This window comes from Vitis riparia, chromosome 4 (assembly GCF_004353265.1).
Source record: "Vitis riparia cultivar Riparia Gloire de Montpellier isolate 1030 chromosome 4, EGFV_Vit.rip_1.0, whole genome shotgun sequence".
Lineage (NCBI taxonomy): Eukaryota > Viridiplantae > Streptophyta > Magnoliopsida > Vitales > Vitaceae > Vitis > Vitis riparia.
The window spans coordinates 12,591,412-12,614,558 of NC_048434.1; the positions used below are offsets into that span (position 1 = coordinate 12,591,412).

The 23,147-nt window shown below is 37.6% G+C and overlaps 1 protein-coding gene across 1 annotated transcript in view; it reads right to left on the minus strand.

Moving 5' to 3' along the window:
• Nucleotides 1-23,147, minus strand: part of LOC117913242 — a gene marked incomplete at its 3' end in the record, with an annotated part of 63,440 nt that overhangs the window by 24,043 nt on the left and 16,250 nt on the right. Inside the window, 1 exon segment of the mRNA XM_034828200.1 lies at nt 21,989-22,704. Coding sequence (XP_034684091.1) covers nt 21,989-22,704 — 716 coding nt within the window.

The following is a 23,147-nucleotide window of genomic DNA, read 5'->3' on the forward strand; positions in this document are numbered from 1 at the left end:
AACTTGTGATGGAAATCACAAGTAGCCTCTAAAAAGTTGTATCATTGTATCGTGGCACCATCCCCGGCAACGGCGCCATTTGATTCGTGCCCAGTTGGGTATTTTAATAAAAAATATTTATAAATCCTATGACCTTATACTGGCGTAGCAAAGCTACTATAGTATAGCAGCTCTAGAGTCGAACTCTGAGATAGGTTTTCACTCTACTAGTGATAGACTCAAGATTAGAAATTGAGTCTGATGATTTCCTTTGTCAAAAACTTAAAGTTTAAAAGAAATTAAAATTTGTTTTGAAAGTGGTGTTTGGAACTAAACTAACATAGAACTAGGTAAAAATGAAGAAAGAAAGTCTCCCGGAGCTAAAGATTACTAGGATCAAGTTCAGAATGCAAAGTGGGAAATTCCGGATTTTTCTTCTCGTATTAGGGACAACAACATAAAGGATGGTTGTTTCCCGAACCGGTATAGGTTTGACAATGAAGATTTAATCCATAAAAAGTCAATAGAAATGGTATTCAAGTTCCATTAATGGCTTTAGACACTATGGGTCTTCACCTTGAGCCACTTTCCAATGGCTCGTACATGATAACTAATGGTCTGATGTGGATCTAGCAATAAGTATCCATAGAGACCTAAAAGCTTATCATGTATTGGCCATTCAAAGTGATTCTAAGGGATTTAAAGCAAAACTTTAGATTTAAAAGCCATTTATGAACTCTAACTACTTGTATTTAATGCACGAGAGTTTTCCACTTTTGCATCTGGACTTTTCACCTAGCTTCCTTCACTCCAAGAAACCAAAGGTTTAGCTTCTCATCCTTTGGGAAAACATCCTCAAAGGTTGTTTGGCTTCCAAGAAAAAGAAAATAGTAGAGAGAAAAAGAAAGCAAAAGAGATCTCTGTATTTCACTAAGTGTAAAATATACATAAGTTGGTCTCCTGGAACAAGCTCCTCCGAGAGAGAGCTTTTTAGTGTTTACAAGAGAGTTTATATAAGAAGGTAATTTACCCTTCCTTGAATACTTCCTAGCTAAGGAATTACATGAGTGGCTGAATACAAGGAGAAAATGGAGATTTAGACACAAAATATCAGAAGAAAAAGAGTCGGCACACAAATATCCCAGCTTCGCACATTGCATGGTGACTTATGAAAATTTCGCAAGTTGATTTCGCAACTTAGAATCCACTTTCGCACATTGAGATCCAAGTTCACAAGTTGCAAAATCACTTTCGAATGCTGGGCTTCACCGCGACTGCACAGCTGCTATCCACTTTAAATTTCGCACGTTGAAGTTCCAATTTCGCAAGGTGCGAAATTGTCCCTCAGCTTGATGCAGTTGTCTTCCGAAGGCCATATCTTCCTCATTTCATCTCAAAATCGTACACGGTTTGAAGTGTTGGATTCTTGACTTCCTGAGATTTGAAATGGTATAAAAATGTAGAAAATGGACTTCGGGAAGTGCTCCAAAAGTGTGAAGGAAGACTGCAGCTGTTGTCCTCTGTTTTCTTCACTCTCTTTTCCTCTCTCCTTTGTTCTTTCCTTGCATACTTTGAATGACTAAGGCAAAGGACTATGAGGCTCCAAAGCTTGGTTTCTTCATGAATTTGAGCTTCCAAAAACTTTTCCATGAACTATATATAGCTCTCCCTCATTCTTAAATTGCTTTGGTGAGCAAAAAGCTATAAAAAACACCAAAACTTAACACAATTTGATTAGAAACGATTGCAAGGGTCCCTAACATGCCAATTGAGTTAAAAGGTAATAATTACTACTCAAGGGTGTTTAAAAGAGCTAATTACAAGCTACAAAATAACATGTTTTGAGTAGTAATCAGAGCGCACCTATATGATCGGTTAAGTCATTGTTCTGTCTAGTTTTCATCACAGACCTCACCTAATTAGATAGGTCCTGATAGTTCAGTTTGGTTTTCGGCGTAGACTAGACCTATACGATCGGTCCATCATTTTCATCTCTAGTTTTCGTTAGAGATTGTACCCGGTCCAATTGGTTATAACAACTCGATTTCATTTTCGGCATAAACCACATCAGTATGATCAGTCACGTAGTTGTCCTATTTAGTTTTCGTCATAGTCGGCACTCGATCCGATTGATCAAAACAATTCCCTATCATTTTCAACGTATCCTGACTTATTTTAGTTATAGATGACATTCGATCAAATCGATCACAACATCTCAATTTTGTTTTCGGCCTAGATCGCACCTGTATGATTAGTCACGTAATGCTCCTATATGGTTTTCATCATAGTTGGCACCTGATCTAATCGGTCATGACAGTTCAATATCGTTTTTGGTGTAGACCGCCTGTACGATCAGTTATTTAGTTATCCTGTCCGATTTTTGTCATAAACCGCACCCAATCCAATCTATCATGACAACTCAGTTTCGTTTTTGGTGTAGATCGCAACTATACAATCGGTCATATCGTTGTCCAGTCTAGTTTTCATCACAGACCGCACCTCATCCAATCGGTCATGATAACTCAATTTCGTTTTAGGCATAGACCACACCTGTACGATCCATCACATCGATGCCTTGTCTAGTTTTCATCACAAACCGCACCCGATCAAATAGGTCCCGATAGTTTAGTTTTAGTTTTCGTGTGAACCACACCTATACAATTTGTCACGTCGTTGTCTAGTTTAGTTTTCATCATAGACCAAACCTTGTCAGATCGGTCACGATGATTCAATGTTGTTTTCCATGTAGACCACATCATTATGATCAGTCATGTAGTTGTCCTATTTGGTTTTCATCACAATTGGCACCCGATCTGATCAGTCACGATAGTTAAGTATCGCTTTTGGCATAGACTTCACCTATACGATCGATCATGTCATTGTCTTATCTAGTTTTCATCACATATGACACTCGATTCGATCAATCACGACAACTCAGTTTCGTTTTTTTATGTAGACCATACCTGTATGATAGGTCACATCGTTGTCATTTCTGGTTTTCATCATAGATTGCACCTAGTTAGATTGGTCCTGACAGTTCAATTTCATTTTTAATGTAGACAAGACATGTATGATTAGTCACATCATTGTCTCGTTTGGTTTTCATCATAAACCCTACCTGATCCGATTGATCACAACAACTTAATTTCATTTTCGGTGTAGACCACATCTATATGATTAGTCATGTAGTTGTCCTATTTGGTTTTCATCGTAGTTGGCACCTGATCCAATCGGTCACAACTGTTTAATATCATTTTCGATGTACACCGCACATGCACGAGCGATCATGTTTGTCCTATCCAGTTTTAATCATAGATGGCACTTGGTTTGATTGGTCATGACAACTTTCATTTTCCGCAAAGACCGCACCTATACGACCACTCATGTTGTTGTTCTATTTGGTTTTCATCGTAAATGAAACCCAGTCAGTTAGGTCTCAACAATTTAGTTTCGGTTTTTGGCATAGACCAAACCTATACAGTTGATCATGTTGTTTTCATGTCTGGTTTTCATCACAAACTGAACACAATCCAATCGATTAGGGCGACTAGTTTCATTTTTGACGTAAAGCGCATCTATAGGATAAATCACGTAGTTATTCTATCTGGTTTTTGTCATAGTCGGTAGCTAATTCGATTGGTTATGAAAGTTTAGTATTGTTTTCAGTGTATACCACACCTGTAAGATTAATCACATCATTGTCTTGTCTTATTTTTATCACAGACGACGCTCGATCTCATCGGTTACAATAGTTCAATGTCATTTTTTGTGTAGACTGTACCTGTCCATTCAGTCATGTCATTGTCCTGTTTGGTTTTTTTCATGGACCACGCCCTATCAGTAGGTCATGACAGTTCAATATCTTTTTCAATGTAGATCGCACTTGTACGTTCGGTCACATTATTGTCCTTTCTTGTTTTCATCACAAACTGCACCTAGTCGAATTGATCACGATAACTCAATTTCATTTTTAGCGTAGGTTGTACCTATATGATCGGTCATGTCGTTGTCCTATATGGTTTTCCTCATAGACCACACCCAGTCCAATCGGTCTTGACAACTCAGTTTCATTTTCAATGTAGACCACACTTGTACTATCAGTCAAGTTGTTGTCCTATTTGGTTTTCATCATAGATCGCAACCAGTTAAATAGGTCCTGATAGTTCAGTTTTGGTGTCGACATTGTCCATGCTTATACGATCGGCAACATCGTTGTCTTATTTGGTTTTCATCACAAACTAGACATGGTTCGACCAGAGACGGTCGATGAGTCACATCAGCTTAGTTTCATTTTCGGTGCAGATCGTATATTTATGATTAGTCACGTAGTTGTCCTATGTGGTTTTCATCATAGTTGACACTTGACTTGATCGGTCATGACAACTCGGTTTCATTTTCAGCATAGATTGCACCTATACAATTGGTTACTTCGTTGTCTATCTTGTTTTCATCATAGACCACACCTGGTTTGATAGGTCCCAATAGTTAAATTTCAATTTCGGGGTAAACTAAACCTATTGATTGGTTATGTTGTTGTCTTGTTTGTTTTTTATCATAGATCGTACCCGGTCTAATCACACATGGTAGCTCAGTTTCATTTCAGTGTAGATCACACTTGTGCGATTAGCCTTGTTGGTTTCCTAGTTGGTTCTCATCATAGATTGCATACGGTCAGATAGGTCCCGACATTTTAAATTGAGTTTCGGAGTAGACCACACCTATACGACCGGTCACATCATTGTCATGTCTAGTTTTCATCACAGATAGCACATGGTCCAATCGATCACGACAACTTAGTTTTGTTTTGAGCGTAAACCCCATATATATGATCAATCATGTAGTTGTCCTATCTTGTTTTCATCATAGTTGACACCCAATTCAATCAATCACAAAAGTTCAATATCGTTTTTGGTGTTGACCGCATCATTATGATAAGTCACATTGTTTTCCTGTTGGTTTTTGTCACAGATGGCACCCGATCTAATCAATCACAACAACTCAATTTAATTTTTGATGTAAATCATACCTATTCGATTAGTCATGTTATTGTCCTATATGGTTTTCCTCATAGATTACATCCGGTTAGATGGGTCCTGATAATTCAATATCAATTTTGATGTAGACTAGACCTATACGATCGACCACATCACTATCCTATTTGGTTTTCATCACATACCATACCTAGTTCGATCAACCACGATATATTAGTTTCATTTTTTACATAGACTGTATCTATATGATCAGTCACACTATTTTCCTATATGATTTTCATCATAGTCAACAATTGATTTGATCGGTCATGATAGTTCAATATCATTTTTGGCATAAACTGCACCTGTATGATCAATCATGTCGTTGATTTGTCTGATTTTCATCACAGATGGCACTTGGTCTGATAGGTCATTATTAGGATAAAGCCCTTAAAAGTATGACATGATGTAATAAAATTGGAATTCATTATTTATTTAATGATGTTCCAATTTCACTTTTATCTATCCTCATTCCATGTATTATACTTTATGAGCATTGTTACTTGCATCTTTTGCATTATACGTGACTTAGGTGCATTAGGAGTTGCACAGAAGATCTAAGTCATGGGTTCCTTGCAAATAGATGACTTGTTCATAACCAGTTCATGGGTCTAGGCAACTCATTAGAGATTGCAATGCACCACGTCCTAATTGGAGGAACGACTAGTCTTGGCTATCGGGATGGGTTTCCCATGGTGAGTGAACTAGTGTGTATGGTTACACATTGGACAAGACCTATGATGAGTCATGACTTAAGGTTATCAAGTAGTCATGACCTCACCAAGCTGCTTCATTGTGTTGTCTCTCAAACTTGAGAGAATATTGAGTTTATGCTAAAGTTAACAATGACTTTGAACTATGGGTGAGATCATAAGTTGATCATATATTCCCTATGGATTGGGTTATTATTGATGGAAGCTGGTAGCAATAGGTATTCTCGATAGAGACACCATGATATCTCTTAGAATTGAGATAGTGTGTCCCATTGGGTTATCCTAAGGAGGTGTGTTCATGGAAACTATGACCATAGTAGTTCCTTAAGTGGAACTTGACATAGGCTCTTTGAGAGCTAAGATATGTCAATTGAATGCACAATAGGAGGATCTGTAACTCAAGGATGGTAGAGGTAGTCTTGAAAGGTTGATAGTTTTCATCTTGTTATACTACAGACACTAGTTCATTGGGAGACTGAACACAATGGATAGCAGGTCACGGACCCGAGCACTTGTTGTCTCGTTGTTATTTAGATAGGATATTGAAGTTCAGTTGATTCTCTGTAGTGGGATGTTGAATCAAATTTAGAATTGGATTCTGAGGGAGCCAATATTCCTATGGGTCCCAATGGTCCCCGCTTTGAGCTCATATACCTTATTGGCATGGGCTATAAGGATCGGATTAACTCTACATTCACTTTTGTGCATAAGGACGTTTTGGTAATTATGTAAGGTTGGATAGGGGTAGATGAACAAGGCCTCTAGATTGGAATAATTGATTAATTAGTAAACCTTATTAGGTTAATTAATCAATTAGAACCCATTTTGGGCTAGATTAAGTGACCTAAGCCCATGTGGGCTCAAGTCACTTAAGTCTACTTAGGAACCCTATAAATACCTCCTAAGGGTTAGGGTTTCCATAGCTTTTGCCTTCCACCATCCAGAGAGATTGAGAGCCATAGCCTCCAACCTCATTTTCTCCCCACCGGAAGTGTGCCAAGCTCAAGGTTCGAGTCATCGGGCAAAAGACTTCAGGTTTATAAGACTTCTGTAATTTCGATCTTCATCTTCAATATGTGGATTTGATTCAGGAATATCCAAATCTAAAGTATGGTTTTCGTTAACACTTTATGAATCCTTTTAAAGAATAAAAATGTTAATTTTCTATTGTGCATAGGATTTTGAAAAATCCTAGGATAGTTATGCATGTTCCTAACCTGATCCGGACTTGGGAAACAGAGAGATCCGAGTTTTTTCCCATCAACTGGTATCAGAGGCATAGGTTAGTAATTGTTTTAGAACCATTCTAGGTTGTGCTAACTTGGTTTTGCAGGGTTTTTGTTTATCCCATGACCCTAGAGATAATTAATGTGCATTCTTTATTATGATCTTGTTATAATATGATGGTTATAATTGTGATTGCTTTTATTGGGATGTAATAATTATTTGGATTTTTGTTTAGTTTTCCTAGATGGGTTGGAAGCCTCATAAGAGGCATAGGATTTTTGTTATTTTGTAAAAATCCCATTTTTACCTTAGAATGATATGTAAAAATCACATCATTGTGATTGTTTTTTATTTTTATTTTTTTTTATCATTATTTGTAACCTATGGAGGGTATGGAAGCAATCCAAAGCATCACAAAGTGTTCACACACATTCTCTTTCTAGAAAAGAGAAAAGAAGGTTTCTTAAAGTTTTTTCATGAATTCCTATGGTGATTTAAGGGAAAAGAAAGAATCTTGAAAGTTCTTAATTTGAAATCCTTGGCAGCACAATTTCTTCATCTTTAACTTAAAATAAGGATAAATTCCTATGAGTTTCTTGGAGCAAGCAACCTATGATTTTGAAGCTTAGGAAGTCACGAAACCAAGGCTTCAAAAAGATCGCAATTCGGAGTTGAAACGAGAGAGTTATAGCTAATTGAATCAAGGCTGCGCAGAGAGCATGACAACATAGTGACGCTGACTTCAACTCAAAATCAGGGCTACCTCCTATGAGATTTTTGGGGAAAACCACATATTGTTTTGAATATTAGGAAGTTAAAAATCCAATGCTGCTAACAAATTTCAATTCAGAGTTGAAACGAGGGAGATATGGCTGATTTAAGCAAGGCTGCGCAAAGGAAATGCAATTACGGGAGTGAGTTCGGGCCAAATTGTTTTTGGTTGTTTAGGCTCAGTTTTTGGGCCTCTTTTTGGGCTCTTTTGTGGCAATTTGACCCATTAGGTTTTGCTTTTTTCACTAGCCCTATCTTTGATTGCAGGGCTTTTTTGGTAATTTGGATTTTATCCAAGTTTTAGTTACCAAATTTGCAACAGGATCCTTAAAGCCATGAGAATTATTTATTTAAACTTATTTTATGTCCTTTATGCTTTTTTATTTTTGGCATAGAATATATTTTGGTATTCTTAAGTTAATGAACTATCATATTTTTCCTTGTTTTAGATAATTTACTAAATTGGAATGTCCTAAGAATTAGGAAATTTTTATTTTAGGTAAGGACAAGTTGAAATGAAATAAGGATTTTACTTCCTTTTCAAAATTAAACTCTTGGAGATTTTTTTTTAAATAAATCTTTTTCAATTTTAGATCTAAGAATCTTTTTATTTTAAGGAAGAAGTTTTATTTTTCTAAGTCTTCATAAAATCAAATCTTTCCTATTTAGCACAAGATTCTAATTTAAATAAATAAATTATTTTTGAAAAAATATATGATAGATAATTTATGATTAAGATAGCTTACCAAGATATTGTTTCAAATAAAATAAATTAAAATGGTAATTTTGGATTTTCTTAAAAGAATAAATATTCATGAATTTTATTTCCATTATTATTTATTTAAGAAATTGGTTGTTGTCATTTGGAATTTCAAATTCCTTTTGCGACTTTCCTTTATTTGGGTTAGGTGGTTTTCCAGACTCTTCCCCCCAGAGAGAAGGAGAATGACATCTAAATTGGTCCTCTAGGCTCTCCCCCCCTGAGAGAAGGAGGAAACCGTTTAGTTTGAAAAGGAATATGAAATATATCCTTATTTGGCACAAGAGTCCCAATTCAAGTAATAAATAAAAGTTTTGGAAATTCTCATGCTAGATAATTTATTTTAAGATAGTTACCAAAATTATCTTAAAGTCTCTCTTTCAAAATATTAAGTGGGAGTGGGCCTTAGGCAAGCCCATAGGCTCCAAGATCGAGCCCATTTTGATTTTAGGCCCATTACCATCCTAAAGATGGGGTGGCCCAAGGAATCAAGGGATATGAACTATCCTTTATGGACAAGACTATATATGTTTGTAGTGGGAGTGGCCAATTTAAAGATGTAATTCTTCACCTGGTAACATTGATGTCAAGGATCTTGGTTACACACTTAACTTAGACATGAAGTGGTAGAATCACCTAAAGTGGTCCCACTTGCATGGGCTAAGGGCTAAACATAAAGGTATGTTGATCAATGCCTTAGGATAACCTTTAAAGGTTTAAGACAAGTTGATCAATTAGAGAGGGTCTCTACCTTAGTAATAAGAGTCATGTCCTACCTAAAGTAAGCTTGATTTTTATGATACTAGGATACCTTGCATGGATATATGTAGTTTGAGAGCACTATATTTTTGCTAAATTAATTGCCAACTTGCCTTGAATGCTCAATTTATTTTTATTAATACATTGAATTATTATATTTGTTATAGATATCATGTCTTTAAGCTGTCACCTATTATCTTTTGTTTAAATTGGACCTAATTATATATTGAAAATAATCTGGATATAGTATTAATGACATAGAAGTTGATTTTGGTAGAGTTTGTTATTTCCTTTGAACAATCCTATCATAAAGTAAGAGAAGCATATCAAAGGTGGCATAAGACATATTAAAAGGCTAAGTCTCTCATACTTGGATCTTTAGATAATGTGTTGCAAAAGCAACACATGTCTATTGCCATAGTCTATGCTATTCTCTTTAAAGTTGTAGGGGTTATTTGGTGATAAGGGCAAGTCAACTAGACAAGTTGCCCTTAAGGCTATTATTAACACTAGGATTCAAGTTATCTTAGAGATCTTACCAAATTCCTTTGAGATGGGTAAGAAGATTCTTAAAGAGTAAAAGGGTGTACATATAGAAGTCAAGGTTCTTCAGGCTTTTCTGCCAAGAAGAAGTGTTAGGAACCCTGGATTACACTGTTCCCATGCCCTGGATCATGTAGGGTGCATGAAAATCTATCCCAAACTCTCTAAATTTATCATAACGGATAAAGAGGTATTAAAAAACAATAAGAATACCATAGAAACCATAGATCTAGAGAATAAAGGCATGTACATTTGATTCGAATGTTCTCGGATTGATTCTAATCGATGTAGATAGCTCCAAAGTCGCAGTAGATTACCATGATCTTCCACTTGATGATTCGAACCTTGATCTTAGCATACTTTCGGTGGGGAGAAAAAGAGGGTGGAGGCTATGGCTCTCAATCTGTCTGGATGGTGGAAGACAAAAGTTATGGAAACCCTAACCCCGGGGTATTTATAGGGTTTCTAAGTGGGCTTAAGTGACTTGATCCCACATGGGCTTGGGTCACTTAATCTAGCCCAAAATGGGTTTTAATTGAGTAATTAACCCAATAGGGCCTACTTATTAATCAATTAGCCCAATATAGAGACCTTGTTCACTTACCCCTATGCAACCTTGCATAATTACCAAAACATCCTTATGCACAAAAGTGAACGTAGAGCCAATCGAACCCTCATAATCCATGTCAACAAGGTATATGAGCTCAGAGCGGGGACCATAAGGACCCATAGGAATACTGACTCCCTCATAATACATTCCTAAAGTTGATTCAACATCCCACTATAGAGAATCAACTGGACTCCAGTATCCTATGTAAATAACGAGGAGACACCAAGTGCTCAAGTCCGTGACCTACTATCCATTGTGTTCAATCTCCCTATGAACTAGTGTTCGTAGTCTAACAAGGTGAAAACTATCAACCTTTCAAGACTACCTCTACCATCCTTGAGTTAGAGATCTTCCTATTGTGTGTTCAATTGACATATCTTAGCTCTTAAAAGAGCCTATGTCAAGTTCCACTTAAGGAACTACTATGACCATAGTTTCCATGAACACACCTCTTTAAGATCACCTAAGGGACACACTGCCTCAATCCTAAGAGATATCATGGTGTCTCTATTGAGAATACCTATTGCTACCAACTTCTATCAACAATGACCTAATCCATAGGGAATATATGATCATCTTACGATCTCACCCATAGGTCAAAGTCATTTCTAACTTTAGCACAAGCTCAATATTCTTTCAAAGTTGAGAGACAACACAATGAAGTAACTTGGTGAGGTCATGACTACTTGATAGCCTTAAGTCATGACTCATCATAGGTCTTGTCATTACAAGAAAAAAGGTCATTGTTGACATATATTATCTTGACTTAAGGTGATATGTGTCAATGTTGCTTATTTTAATGAACAACTATGACATATACAACTTGTTTAAAACAATAATGACATATATAAAATTTGTTGAATTCTTTCATGACTTATATAATAGAATCTTGACAGATAATTTATAAGTCAATATATTCAAGGTACTTAAATAAAAGCAATAATGATAATAATTTGTTTGATATGTGTATATCTAATTTACTTACTAAGTATTATAAATTGAAGTGACAACAATCAATTTTGATTAAGGAAGTTAATATTTAATAAAATTTTTTAGTAATGTTAATATCAATTTTCATCATGAGTTTAATATATAAAAATTATTATTGGAAGATGAAACAAAGAATACTATTTTTAATTTATTGAAAAAGGACATGCGTGGTATTTTGAAATTTGTTATAATGTCCTATAAAAAGAGAAAGGAAGGGATGGAAAGACATATTTCATACTTCAACAAGCCTTTATCATTTTCTTTATTGAAAACCCTAAATTTTCACTCTCCATTGAAAACCCTAACTTTTGGAAGACAAGAAAGAAGGGAGAGAGCCACCGTTCTTAGAGAGAAAGAAGAGAAGAGAAAAATGCAGGTTTTTTTTCATCTTGCCTAGATTTCATCAAAGGTCTGATCCCACTTCGTCCGTGGTCCGATCGAGCTAAAATTTGGAGGAAAGTTTCATGACTCATTCATCTTCAATCTGAACGGTGAGGATTGGATTTGGAGTTTTGGAAAGTCATTAGAAAGAAAGAGGAGAAGAGAGAAAAACGCAGGTTTTTCTCATCATACCCAGATTTCATCAAATGTCCAATCCCGCTTCGTTCGTGGTCGGATCGAGTTGAAATTTGGAGGAGAGGTTCGTGGATCATGTATCTTCAATATGAACAGTGGAGATTGGATTTGGAGTTTTGGACAGTCATTAGAGAGAAAGAGGAGAAGAGAGAAAAACGCAGGTTTTTTACATCATGCCCAGATTTCATCAAAGGTACGATGCCAGTTTGTCCATGGTCTGATTGAGCTGAAATTTGGAGGAGAGGTTCACAACTCATTAATCTTCAATTTGATCGGTGAAGAGCAGATTTAGAGTTTTGGAAAGTCATCTTTCGGCCAAAAATAGAACCTTTGTTTTGGTGGGCTTTTCTCTTTGAACTGTTTTGATCATTAGCTTTGATCGAGGTAAATTCGTGGTCCGATTGAGTTGCAATTTTAGGAGCAGGTTTAGGACGCATTGATCTTCATTCTAACAGTGGAGATTGGATTTGGAGTTTGGAAAAAATCTTGACATATGTTGAATCCAACCTTGACAAAAGTGAAAGAAACATTGACATATGTCATAGTAACAAAGATTTGATCATTGGTAGAAATAGAAACAACCTTGACATATGTAAATGTCAAGGTAGATTTAAACTTTTCTTGACACTGGCATAGATGACATATATAAATAGTAACATACCTTGACAGATATACCCTACCTTGATGGTGAAAAACTGTCAACGAAAGGCTTTTTTCTTGTAGTGTGTCCAATGTGTAACCATACACACACTAGTGCACTAACCATAGGAAACCCATCTCAATAGTAAAGACCAGACATCCCTCCAATTAGGAGGTTGTGTACTACAACCTCTAATGGGTTGCCTAGACCTATGAACCGGTTGTGAACAAGTGATTTTGTGCCCAGCTGGTGTATGTCCTGTTGATTGGTGCTCAATCAACTGGTGTACCTTGATTTTGGTCCTCAAATGGGAGTAATTAACAAAATTTATAACCTATATCACCATGTACTAGGATAGCCTCAGCTAGCATAGCATAGTGGCTCTAGGATCGTTCACTGGGATGGGTTTTCAAATTACAATTGATATTAATTCAAAGCTGAATTGGTGCTTTTTCATTTCAAGGTTAGCTTTAAAAGAAAACATAAAGATGTTTGAAAATGTTGGTTTTTAAGTGAAACCAATAAAGTAACGGGAATTACTTACAAAGGAAAGTGTTTCTTGGAGTTTTTGGATCACTAGGCTCAGGTTCCTATTACAAAAATAGAGTTCCGATCACTTAAATCTTTTTCTCGCATTGGGGATTTAACATATAGTTATTTCCCGAACCGGTGTGGTATAGATGCTTCCCTTTTATGGATTCAAACACTAAATCCCTCTCATTGATTCATCTTGGAAAGGCTCGTACCTCTCACCTAGCATTTGTCATTCAAGGTGATCCTTAACCTTGGATTACCCTTCAAAAGCTCGCAAGAGATAACTGATTACTACCAAAAAGTGCTATTTTGTAGACCTAATTATAATTGTTTTAAGCACCTTTGAGTAGTAATCATATTCATTTAACCCAATTAATTCATTAAGGTCCTTAGTAATTGGTTTTAACCATTTTGTGGCAAGTTTACATGTTTATATCAGCTTATGAATCAATTCAAGCATGCCAAATGATGGAGGAGCTACTTAGACAAGCCAACCAAAGAAGAAAAGCAAAGAAAAGCAAAGAAAAGCAAAGAGAAGCAAAGAAAAGCAAAAGAAAAGCAAAGAGAAGCAAGGAGGAAATCTGAGGTCAGCAGCTGCAGTGTTCTTTGGCACTTTTGGAGCACTTCCCGAAGTCCATTTTTTACATGCTATATACCGTTTCAAAGCTCAAGAAGTCAAGAATCCAACGCTTCAAACCGTGCACGATTTGGAGCTGAAACGAGGAAGTTATGACCTTCGAAAGAAAACTGCTCCAGGTGTGCGAAAATTTCGCACACCTTCTGAATGGTGTGCGAATTTCGCACACCTCCTGATCAGGTGTGCGAAATTCGCACACCCCCTCCCCTGTTTTGCCGACTCCACACGGGATCTTTTATTTTGGATATTTTTGTATAAATTTCCATTCTTCTCCTTGTAATCCACCAATCATAAGATTTCTTAGCTAGGAAGGATGGAAAAGCTTCTCTATTTATACTCCTTTGCATCCGTTGAAACATATGGAGAAATATATGTAATATACCCATATATATTGAAATATACCACGGAGCCTTGCTCTGTTTCTCCTTCTCTTCTCTTTCTTATTTTCTTAGTAGCCAAACATCCTTGGTGGATGAAATCCCCAAGGATGAGAGGCTAACCTTTTAAGTTTCTCAAAGTATGGATGTTATGTGATGGCTTGGATGCATGCCCATGGAAATTTCTTGCACCCGGAAGGTAAGGTAGTCGTTTTTCATTAATAGTTCATTAATGCAAAGTTTAGTTTTTATTTCCATTAGACAACTTCCAACGGCCAATACTTGATAAGCTTTTGGATTTCTATCCATTAGTTATCTCCTACGAGCTATTGGAAGGTGAGGTTTTCAATTTCAAGTTTTGCATTAATCCATTAGAACCAATTTCAATGGCCATTGAAAGGTGAGTTTATCACTTGGAATGACTTTGAGTTGCCAATATTTGGTAAGCTTTTGGCTTTAGACCATTAGTTATCTCTTACGAGCCATTCAAAGGAAGTCTAAGGTGAATAACCATTGATGAAATTCACTACCATCTGTTTTGCCATTTTAAAGGATTAAAACTTGATTTGCTAAATCCATACCGGTTCGGGAAGCAAGCATCACCATAGTTGCAACCCCAACGCGAGGAGCCTATCCTGAGATTTCCAATTTGCATAAGAGCCAGAGCATAGCTATCCTATCTTTGAGAAACTTGTTTTTACACCCTTTCATTTTAGTCTTTAATGTTAGCTTAAATTAGTTTAAATCTTTCTAAACCATTTACATCTTCTTTTAAAGCTAACATCCATAAGAAAATCACCTATTTTCCTAATTTGAATATCACTTGTGTTTGCGAAAACCCTTCCCAGTGAACGATCCTAGAACCACTATGCTATAGTAGCTTGGCTACTTTAGTTATAGTATTCAAGGTATAAATTTTGTTGATACGCCTTTAAAGCTAAGCTACCATGAGTCGCATCAAATGGCGTCGCTGCCGGGGATGAATCAAATGGCGCCGTTGCTTGAGTCGCATCAATAACTAATGGATGTCTCCTTAGAGTCCAAAAGTTTACCAAGTGTTGGCTATTCTAGAAAATCCTACCTTTGAACCACCTCCCAAAGGCTCGCAAGAGATAAACTAGTGTATCTCAATGGACGGAGATCACTTGCCTTACCAAGTGTTGGCCTAGGTGATTTAAAGGCCTTTTAAGTTAACTAAAAACATAGAAACCATTAACGGGTCACACTTTCTCTTCATTAAAAGCTGAAACAACAAAACTTCCAATTTTTGCATTCGGCACCTTGCCAAGCTTCCTTAACTCCAAGAGACAAAAAGCCTAGCCACTCATTCTCTGAGGAAACGTCCTCAGAGCTTGTTTGGCTAGTGAGAAAAATATAATCAAAATGAGTAGGTAAGGCAGAGCAAAGCTTTGTGTATTACTTTCTTCAAAACTATACAAAAATTGGTCTTTGAGAACAAGCTCCCGAGATATCCCTGTAGAAATAAAATTAAAAATGATATATAGGAGGTTATTCACCCTTTCTTCTTACTTTCTAACTAAGGAATCCTAGGATTGGTGGATTACAAGGAGAAAATGGGGATTTAAACAACAAATATCTGAAGAAAAAATCTAAAATAGTCGGTCGCAAATATCTAAAAGCAGACAGGTGGATTTTACAGCATGCAACATGGCCTGCGAAAATTTCGCAAGCTGAAAGTGTCCATTTCACAAGAAAAGGCCGATTTCGCAGCTTGCACTTTATGATTTCGCAGCTTGCGAAATTGCCTTTCAGCTTTTGGTGCGATTATATTCTAATGGCCATAACTTCTTCATTTCAACTCTGATTTACACACTGTTTAAAGCATTGGACTCCTAACTTCTCAAGCTTCAAAATTACATATAGTATGCATAAAATGGACTCTAGGAAGTGCTCAAAATGTGTCCTATAGTTGCTATCCTCTTGGATTTCTTCATGTTAGATTCCTCTCTTTGTTTTTCCTCCTTGCATTCTTGATTTGATTTTGGCAAAGGACTATAAAGCTCCAAAGCTTGGATTCTTCCTGTAATTGAGTTTTCATTTTCTTTGCTGTGGATTATATAGAACTCTTCCTCATCTTAGATTGCTTTGGTGATCATAAAGCTATCAAAAACACCCAAACTTAACACAATTTGATTAGAAACGATTAAAAGGGTCCTTAACATGTCAATTGAGTTAAAAGGTAATAACTACTACTCAAAAGTGTTTAAAAGAGTTAATTACAAGCTATAAAATAGCATTTTTTTTAGTAATAATCACTCACCCCAACCGACATATTGCTAGTCCCTTAGCAATGAAGGAAAGAAAAAGAAAAATAAACAGTACTATAATTTACAACATCATGCTGATCACTTCCAAAAAATTTCAAGTGGCATGATGGTCAAACTCTCACATGGAACATTAAAGATATAAAACTCAAACTTCAACAAGAGTTGTCAAATAACTTGTCGAATCACAATTCATAAAGAGAAGGTATTATGCAAGTTTAAGCTTCAAAATAATTTCCACTCCCAAAGGGTCAAATCCTAACTCTTCCACAAAAATCTATGTGCTACTTATTAGTTTCCGAATATACTATGCTGAACTAATCTCTCTCCCCCAACCTAGTTCTTTTTCAACACTTAGCAAACAGACAACCTTCAATAGGCTAAGAACACACCTCTTGGTTCACAATTTTTTTTTCATTGTATGAGTACAAGGCTTAAAGGTATTCTTTTCTAAATTTTCTATGTAACGGGGGTCCATCGATGACTCCCAACCAATTAATTTTTAGGGCATCAAGCTTTAAGGATCTTTCAACCACTAACTGCTCGGATTTTACCCCGGACTTTTGAGAATGAATTTTAATACCCAAGCACCTATAGTATATTAAACTCCACCTATTCACCCTTGTAACGAGCATTGAGGTCTGTGACTTCCAACCAATGAAGGCTTAGGGCACTAGGTTTTAAAGGTTTTCACCATATACCCCTCAGACCTTGCTCGGGTTTCAAGGCAAATAAAACATTTTTTTCTTTCTTTCTCTTTTTTTTCAAAGGCTCATTGGCCTTTTATAAGGTGTCCCAACACTATTAAAATGAGGTCAAAGGTATCAAGTCTAAATTTTCCTAAGTCAAGGGGGTGAAATAGTTTTTCATCTTATAATCGGAACCTAGTGTGCACAGTGTGTGAATAGCTTAAAGTGGAAGAACTAAGGTTGAATTCAATAGAAGTTTCAACAATTCATCAACTTTAGTAAGCATAATACAAATTCTAAGTCAAGTAAAAAGACAAAAAATCAATTTCTCCCTTTTCATTTTGAGAATTTTTCCTTAATAACCATGAAGAGTAGAATAAAAAATTTTAAAATTAAGCAAAAGCAACTAAATTATCAAAATAACTTAGCATTAATAACAAAAATTCCTTCCTCAACTCTCCCCCCAACCAAGCTGAACATTGCCCTCAGTGTGGCAAGAGCGATTAAAAAACAGGGAGGAAGTGGTACCTCCTGATTGACATGGAGTCTGAGTCCTATAGGAGAAACCACATGATTCAAAAACAACAAAAAATTGTGAGTAGAGGAAATAAAATGATATTATGCCAAGTATACTAAAAAAAATGATGGATATGTATTACTTTAAGAAAGAACACTATGAATTAAGAACAAGTAATACATCCAATCCCAGTGTATAAAACATCAAAACATGGGATTACGAGTTCTACTATAATAAGGAAATACAAAAAAAAAAATAGATAGATGATCAGGTGGTGGTGGGAGGATCCTGTGGAGATGATGGCTCGGCTGTGGAAGTCTAAGAGCTCGGGATAGGTGTCTCTATCTGTCCTATAGTCGTCTCCTTAAGGGGCACAGTCTGCTCTGCTGGAGGAGCGTCCTGGGATGGATCTGTAGGCTCTGATGGGCCAGGCATATCATGCTTAGGTGGCGATAGAATACCCAAATTCTATTGTATTTGCTAAAGGATGGCAGTACGCTGGGTCTGGGTGGAGACAAGCTGATCCTGATGTGCATGTACAACTGCCATCTGTTGGGCAAGGATGCTCTGAGTAGCGGTCAATGTCTGCAATGTATGACATAGGCCTCTGAACTCTGAAATAGATATGGCAATACTAGACTCAGATGGATGAGGCGCGGATGTAGCTGGTACAACTGGTGGAGTCCCGGGAGTGGTAGGAGGAGCAGAAGATGTGGCCTCATGCGTGAGTATTGTACAAGACACTATAGGGGTAGGTGCTATGATCTTTGTAGGTATGTCAGCCTACTATGGCTATTGTGGCTCCTCTGGCTGTGGTATCTCTAGATGCTCTGGTCCAGCTGGGGCTCCTGGCTGTGCGACATAAGCCGTTATACTAGTCTATTTTTTTAGAATGAATATCTCTCAGCAAATGCGTTTGCGCTTAAGCTGAGGCTCAGAAGGATAGCCCAAGTGCTCTAATATCTGACAGAGCAACCTCGGGAAAGCAGTGGAATGGCATCTGCTCTCAGTAGCTTCTTCCTGTGGACCTTTTTTCAAAGTAAAGAAAAGCGGTCATGATGAGATGATGAGGGCCAAAGTAAAAACCCTCTGATATATTGAACAAGGCCTCCAGTATAGCTCCCCTTCCCTACACCATATGCTGAAGTGGAAATATGTTGTGGCGTAGGAGTGCATCCAGAAGAAACATGCTGGGTGGAAGCTCCTTCCTCAAAAGAAACAAGCGTGTGGATGTCCCCTGGACAATATATGAACCATATCACTCTGAGAAGGATGAGCCCACTCTCTATAATCTGTTGGATGCACTGGCTCATATGGAATGCACAGGGCCTCTGCAATGTGTCTGGCTCCTAAGATACCATGACGTCCATCAATAGTCAAGTGGATGACAATAGGATCCCGGACACGATGCGTAGTCATAAACTGATAAAAGTCTAATGCTACTCGGGGCTAGAAGAAATCCCTTGGAGTCATCAAGTGCTCCAAATAGTACCTCTAAAGTAAGTAGAATGAATCTCTAAGCTCTGGCTGGTGTTTGAAAGTCTCTCTGTCAAAACATAGCTCAGAGTGGAATGGTCTAGCCCGACAATCCAAATTGCCCTCTATGGGTGGCTGAGTAACCATAGGTCGCCTGATAACCACTTCCGAAGTCATCCCAGAAGGAATCTGAGGCGGTTGAGGCTCTATTGGCGCTGAGACTCTAGCTTTCTTCATAGGAGGGTGACTAGCTGACTTCTTGGGATGTGAAGAGCTTACCCCTGGTGTAGTGGGTGGTCTCCTGGTTTGATATTTTCGTTGAGGAGGACTAGACAACGCTCCATCTTCGGAAGGTGGGATGGCAGGTGGCTGTGGAGGCTCAGTCATGGAGTCTCTCACATGTGAGGCTCTCAGTGTACTACTGTAGGCTGATGGAGATGGGGTCTTGGCTCCTCTAGTTTTGGCCATGGCTGAAGTGAAGAGGCTTCAGAGGGTGGGCGGAGGTGCGCAGGGTGCTATGCTTCAGATGGATGTCCTATGGACTTCCCTTGGAGAGGGCTCTCTAATTTTGGTTGAGTTTCGCACTTGAAGAGGCTTTTTGTAAGTCAAAATAGTTGTGCGAAATGAAACTTAGGCTTAAATAGGTATTCAAATGACGGTTGGAATTTTCGCAGGAGGAGGGCCATTTCGCAGCAAAAGGGGGATTTCGCAGGTGGTTTCGCAAGGGGAGCCTTGGCTTGCAAAATTTTACTTTGGAGGGTTTCACAAGTGGTTTCGCAGTTGCGAAATGGGCTTTGGGGCTGCGAATTGGCACATGTGTGCCTGGAGGTGGTTTCGCAACTGTGAAAATTTTCGCAGCTTTTTAGCTGCAAAATTATTTCGCAGAAGGACCCTATTTTTGCAAAGACAACTTGGTTTTCGCAGGATGACTCTTTTGGCTTTGAAATTTTTTCGTAGGGGGACCCTATTTTCGTAAGGTGGTTTTTTACCTTGTGAAATTTTCGCAAGGAAAATAAATTCCTCTGTTTTTGTGCTTTTTTGGTTCCTTGTGGCTTTCCTCCACTTCTTTTGAAATTCCTCCTGATTTTGATCATTCAAAAAGTCTAAGTTATATCAACATAACATAAATCAAGGCTAAGATCAAAATTAAAACAATTAATAAAGCTTATAAATTAACAAAAATTAAAACAAAAACATGGACTTTGGCAAGACCAAGTCCATCTAACCCCTTTTTTATCAAGATTTTATGGCTCAAGGAGGTTGACTTCCTCCTTGTGTTGATTGAATGGCTCCATGAATGGTTTGAGACGGTGGCCATTGACTTTAAAAGTGTCTGTACTGTTGGAATTTAGTAGTTCCACCACTCCATTGAAATGCACTTAGTGAATAATGAAAGGACTTATCCACCTTGACTTTAGCTTTCTAGGAAAGATATGGAGCCTAGAGTCATAGAGTAAGACTCTTTGTCCCTTCTAAAATTCTTTGTTGGAGATTAACTGATCATGCCATCTTTTCATCCTCTGTTTTGCAACTTTGGAATTGATGTAGGAATCATTTCTTAAGTCCTCCATCTCATTAAGGCCTAAGCACCTCTTTATCCCAACTCTGGTCAAGTCCATGTTTACCTTCTTAATTACCCACCAAGCCTTATATTTAACCTCCACAAGGAGATGGCATGCTTTGTCATAGACTAAGCAATAAGGAGTCATGCCAAGAATAGTCTTGTCAGTTGTTCTATATGTCCATAGTGAATCATGGAGCTTAACAGACCAATCTCTTCTGCTCGTGTTTACCACATTTATCAATATATTCTTGATTTCCCTGTTTGCTAACTCAACTTGCCCGGAAGTCTGAGGGTGATAAGGTGTAGCTACCTTATGCTTCACCCCATACTTGGCTAAAAGGGTTTTAAAAGGCTTGTTGCAAAAATGAGTACCCCCATCACTGATTATGGCCTTAGGCACCTTAAATCTTGAGAAGATGTTCTCTTTGAGAAACTTGAGAACAACTCTGTGATCATTGTGTTTACATGGGATTGCCTCAACCCATTTAGAAACATAGTCTACCCTCACCAAAATGTAAGAGTTACCAAAAGACATTGGGAAAGGTCTCATGAAGTCAATGCCCCAAACATCAAAGAGATCAACTATTAGAATGGGGTTCATAGGCATTTGATTTCTTCATGTCAGCTTCCCAACACTTTGGCATCTATCATAGCTCCTACACATGGTATGGGCATCTTTGAAGAGTGATGGCTAACTAAAACCTGATTGCAACACCTTCATGGTTGTTTTCTGAGAGGCAAAATGGCCTCCACATGCATTTTCATGGCAATGACTGAGGATTCCTTGTTGCTCTTCTTCAGGGACACACTTCCTTATTATTTGATCTACACAATACTTGAAAAGAAAAGGTTCTTCCCAATAGTAGACATGAATCTTTGCAAAGAAGTGCTTCCTATCTTGTGCTTTCCACTCACTTGGAACTTCACCAGTAACTAGATAGTTAGCAATATGAGCATACCAAGGAGTGTTTTCTAGCAACATAAGTGATTCCTCTGTAAAGTCATCATTAATAGGTAAAACATGGGAATTATGTGCTATAGCCAACCTTGAAAGGTGGTCAGCTACCACATTCTCCACTCCTTTCTTATCTCTAATTTGGATATTAAACTCTTGTAGTGAGAGAATCCATCTAATCAACCTTGCTTTTGCATCTTGCTTTGTCAGTAAATACTTTAAGGTTGAATGGTCAGTTAAAACCATGATGAAAGACCCTACTAGATAAGCATGAAACTTGTCTAAGGCAAACACTACAACTAACAATTCTTTCTCTGTGGTTGTGTAGTTCCTTTGCGCTTCGTTTAATGTCTTGCTTGCGTAGTAGATCACATAGGGTCTTCCATCTTCTCTTTGGCCAAGAACAACTCCTATAGCAAAGTCACTAGCATCACACATCACTTCAAAAGGTAGTTTCCAATTAGGAGCCCTTACTATTGGAGCGGTTGTCAAGAATTTCTTCAGTTGCTCAAAACTCCTTTGACATCTCTCATACCATACAAATTTAGCATCCTTAGCCAATAGTTCACAAAGAGGTTTTGAAAGCTTAGAGAAATCTTTTATAAATCTCCTATAGAACCCTGCATGGCCAAGGAATTTCCTTACTCCTTTTACAGTTGTTGGGGATGGCAATTTGATAATAAGTTCCACCTTTGCTTTATCAACTTCAATGCCTTTCTTGGAGATGATGTGGCCAAGGACAATTCCTTGCTAAACCATAAAATGGCATTTATCCCAATTGAGCACCAAGTCCTTTTCAATGCATCTGTTCAGAACCACTTCCGAGTTAACTAAGCATTCCTCAAATGTACTTCCATATATGGTGATGTCATCTATGAAAACCTCTATAATTCGCTCCACCATATCACTGAAGATACTTAACATACATCGTTGGAATGTTGCGGGTGCATTGCATAAACCAAAAGGCATTCTTCTGTAGGCATATGTTCCAAATGGACATGTGAAAGTGGTCTTCTCCTGATCTTCAACATTGATTTCTATTTGAAAATACCCGGAGTAGCCGTCCAAGAAACAATAGAAAAGATGGCCTGAGACTCTCTCCAACACTTGATCAATAAATGGCAATGGAAAATGATCATTCCTTGTAACAACATTCAATTTTCTATAATCAATACACACCCTCCAACCTGAAGTGAGGCGTGTAGCAACTTCTTCTCCCTTTTCATTTTGCATCACCACTATCCCTGACTTCTTTGGTACCACCTGAGTAGGACTCACCCATGGGCTATTTGATATGAAGTAGATAATACCTGCTTGAAGTAGCTTCAGAACCTCAGCTCGCACCACCTCTTGCATATGAGGATTCAATCTTCTTTGATGTTGATGAATTGGTTTAGCTTCTTCTTCCATGTATATATGATGTGTACAGACCAAAGGACTGATGCCTTTCAAGTCAGATATTTGCCATCCTATTGCTTTCTTACACCTCTTGAGAACTTCAAGTAGACACACCTC